Source organism: Eutrema salsugineum, unplaced genomic scaffold (assembly GCF_000478725.1).
Source record: "Eutrema salsugineum unplaced genomic scaffold, Eutsalg1_0 scaffold_10, whole genome shotgun sequence".
Lineage (NCBI taxonomy): Eukaryota > Viridiplantae > Streptophyta > Magnoliopsida > Brassicales > Brassicaceae > Eutrema > Eutrema salsugineum.
The window spans coordinates 5,561,583-5,565,065 of NW_006256908.1; the positions used below are offsets into that span (position 1 = coordinate 5,561,583).

General features: G+C 33.6%; 1 protein-coding gene across 1 annotated transcript; it reads left to right on the forward strand.

Annotated features, from left to right (window-relative positions):
• The first annotated feature begins 708 nt into the window (after nt 1-708).
• On the forward strand, nt 709-2,456 carry LOC18026598 (LOB domain-containing protein 13). The gene is made up of 3 exons (XM_006410059.2): nt 709-844; nt 947-1,226; nt 1,862-2,456. Exons 1-3 carry the CDS (start codon nt 831-833, stop codon nt 2,381-2,383), a joined length of 816 nt encoding a protein of 271 aa, XP_006410122.1. The 5' UTR covers nt 709-830; the 3' UTR covers nt 2,384-2,456.
• The last annotated feature ends 1,027 nt before the right edge of the window (nt 2,457-3,483 follow it).

Sequence of the window (3,483 nt, forward strand, 5' to 3'; positions counted from 1 at the left end):
ATGTAAGATATACTAGATTTTCTTTTTACAGTTTTGACATATTTTCACATAAACTAGCAACGTAACTAACACGTGAAGAGGTTGACTATAAGAAAAAACAACGAGAAGGTTAGGTTTCTCCCAGTCCCAACGTAATTCTTGAACATACAATATTAGTTTAATCATTACAGTATTATCACCAAGTTCCTTTTTTTTAAGATTAATCCTTTTTTTTCAGGGGTTACTAAAATTTACCATTGGCCTAAATGGTTTTAGTCCATTTATTCTTCAACCAACTTTCTTTAAGTTTGTTAACAAACCACAAATCTTAAAGTTTATATATTTTATGTGTTGTTTTAAATCTTGATCGTTGGGTCTCGATATTACTGAAACTGAAATGGATTAAAAAAATTTACGGCCAGAATAGAAAATTTTCTTTTACTGAACATAGTAAAATTTCAGTCATTCAAAAATCAAGTTATGTACTTTCCGTATATACAGTATCTTTCACTATTTGATCATATACATAAATAATTTCTTGCAAGTCTCGAGCATACCCAAAATCTTATAATTAATTTCTTAACGTACAAGCGTATATAATTATACAGGTTTTTTATATAATTATATAATTATAATCTATTGTACGTCGAGATAATGGAAGCATATATATAATTCTATATGTATTTTTTTCAATTTAAAAAGATCATTTAATTCACCCTAATGACTCTCCTTTTGTTAAGTAACTCTTATTCCTCCATTTCTCCTCTTTTTCTTCTTCTTCTTCTTCTTCTTCCTCATTTCTCCTCCTCCATTAAAATTATCAAAAGCAAGCTTATAATTAGCATGCTTGAATGTCCAGAGGCAGGTAATTTAATCAAGATACTTTTTTTTTACTCTTTGGTGATGTTTCGAAGATAATCGATTGATCAGATCAATCTATCGGTCTTGAACTGACTGGAAACAACAGGGAAGGATTTGGCGAGTACTACGAGGTCGTGAAGAAGATCAAGAAAGATCCAACCTTCGAAACGACGACGGATCATGCCGTGATGGGGATCAGGAGACACGTGGCGGTGCCTCCGGGGACAACGTTGAACACCGTGACTCCATGCGCCGCTTGTAAGCTCCTCCGCCGTCGTTGCGCGGAGGAGTGTCCTTTCTCTCCTTACTTCTCGCCACACGAACCTCACAAGTTCGCCGCCGTTCATAAAGTCTTCGGCGCCAGTAACGTCTCCAAGATGCTTCTGGTACTTAATTACATATACACATATTTCTACACTAATGATTTAATATCTCTTCTTAATGTTTTCTTATTACTTACTCTTTGGATCCATATCATATTTCTTCTATTTATTTTTCTTTTTGGTTGAATCCATATCTATCACTTTTGATTATGGCGACATAGTTCAACGGATCTACCACCTTTTTTTTGTTTGACTCTTTCCAAAACTATTGATCAAAACAATATTTTTTCCATTGTGATATAGTTTCTTATAGTTCATGTGGTTTCATTAACACTATCAACTTGCTATTTTGCATAATCATACCAAATCTAATATTCGTCAGATTCCTCTCTACCGGATCTAGTGCACATTTGGTTTTCTATTGGTGGTTGCAACCGTTGCAATTTGTAAATAAGAGCAAATCAAAACATTTATTTTGTTGTAGTATAATAATTATAGTAAGAAGCTAACTATTGTCTTTTTTTTTTACATAAAATTTTGAAAAATACCCTTACTAATGAAATAAACATCATTTTGCATACAAATAAAATTCACTGTTTTTAACAAAAAAAATCTCTTGTTCAAGACTTTCCATAATAGTTTCTATATATAATCAAATAGTGAATGTGGAGTAGATATGATTAGTAAATTTGATGCAGGAAGTGGGTGAGAGCCAAAGAGGAGACGCAGCAAACAGTTTAGTCTACGAAGCAAACTTAAGACTCAGAGATCCAATCTATGGTTGCATGGGTGCAATCTCCGCTCTTCAACACCACATTCAGTCTCTCCAATCCGAACTCACTACCGTCCGTACTGACATCCTCCGCCACAAGTACCGAGAAGCCGCCACAATCACTTCCCTTCAAAACAACAACAACAACAACAACTTCAACAACACTACAACATCATCAGTGTCCGATCATGCTCTCGCGGCGGCGATTCTTCTCCCACCACCACCTCCACCGCTGCCACCACCGCGACCACCTAGGTTGTTGTCGTCTCAGCCGGCTCCACCGCCTACACCACCGGCTTCGTTGCCGTCTCCGTCGATGGTTGTGTCATCTTCTTCGTCTTCTAATTCATCTGCTACCAATTCTATGTATAATCCTCCTCCGTCTTCGGCGGCGGCTGGATACAGTAATTCTCTGTCCAGTGATAACAATGTTCATTTCTTCGATTAAATCAGAATTATGTTATTAATTCTGCTTTCTTTAATACTATTGTTATTACGTACCCCTTATAATTAAGCTTAAGATGTTTGAATGTTGATGCATGTTGAGGAATGAGGATAGGGCGTGAATGTTTTTGTCTTATTTGTTGTTCATTTAGATTAACAATTCCATTACTAGCTTTAACATTCAGTTTTGCTTTCTTTAAATTGATATATCACGTGCAAGTTCTTTGAAAGTTACGAGAAATGAGTTGGTAAAAAAAAATGATACGAGAAATGAGTGTGATGCAAGACACGTACAAGACTTTGCCCTGAAAGTTCATCTGGAAAAGCGTTATAGCTCGATATGCATTTTGATGTAACTTCACATTTCTTACTGTTAGATTCTATGTAAACCAAGGGTAACGTGTAGAGCTCAACTAATTGATGTTATTAATTCATTATAATATTGCTTTTGTAAACAGTATTCATACATTAGAACAATTCAATCCTCACACGCGAAACATACATTACATATGATTTTTTTTTTTTTTGTATTTTAAACCTACGTTTAATATCTGACTTTTCAAAACAAAAAAAGGCCTCAACCGAAGAAAATTCCTTCGATTTGTTCTTTTTTTTTATGTTATTGTCATGTATATCATATATATATATATAGCTAATCAGAATTAAAATCACAATTAAAAGCAACACAAATATAATTGTATCTAATATCTAGTACCCTAGTGATTTGTATTCATAATGTCAATATAACATCATTCGGATTCAAACCCATTGCAATGCATGTTATTGAAATTTATCTGTTTTAGTTTGATGATAGATAGTTTTAGTTTTGAATTTAGTTTTTTTTTTTTTTTTTTAACTGGTTCCGGTTTAAAAATTATGATCAGAACTTTTGAATTGGTGAAATTCGTGACAACTATTTTAGATTCAAGATTTTTGTAATATTTTTTTTTTTACACAAGAAAATAGAAAATATTACCACCCACCATTTTTAATATGAAGCATGGCATTTGATATGAGTAGGATACTTTTGGGGTAAAGTTTTTCCTTTTTGTTGCTAGAATTTGGTTTTGGGGGTATACTCGACATTTTATCTTATTAGTACAA

Bases quoted from the DNA above. Each gene is read 5' to 3' on its own strand.
- LOC18026598 (XM_006410059.2), top strand. The intron at 1,227-1,861 runs GTACTTAATTAC...AATTTGATGCAG, and splicing joins ACGTCTCCAAGATGCTTCTG to GAAGTGGGTGAGAGCCAAAG.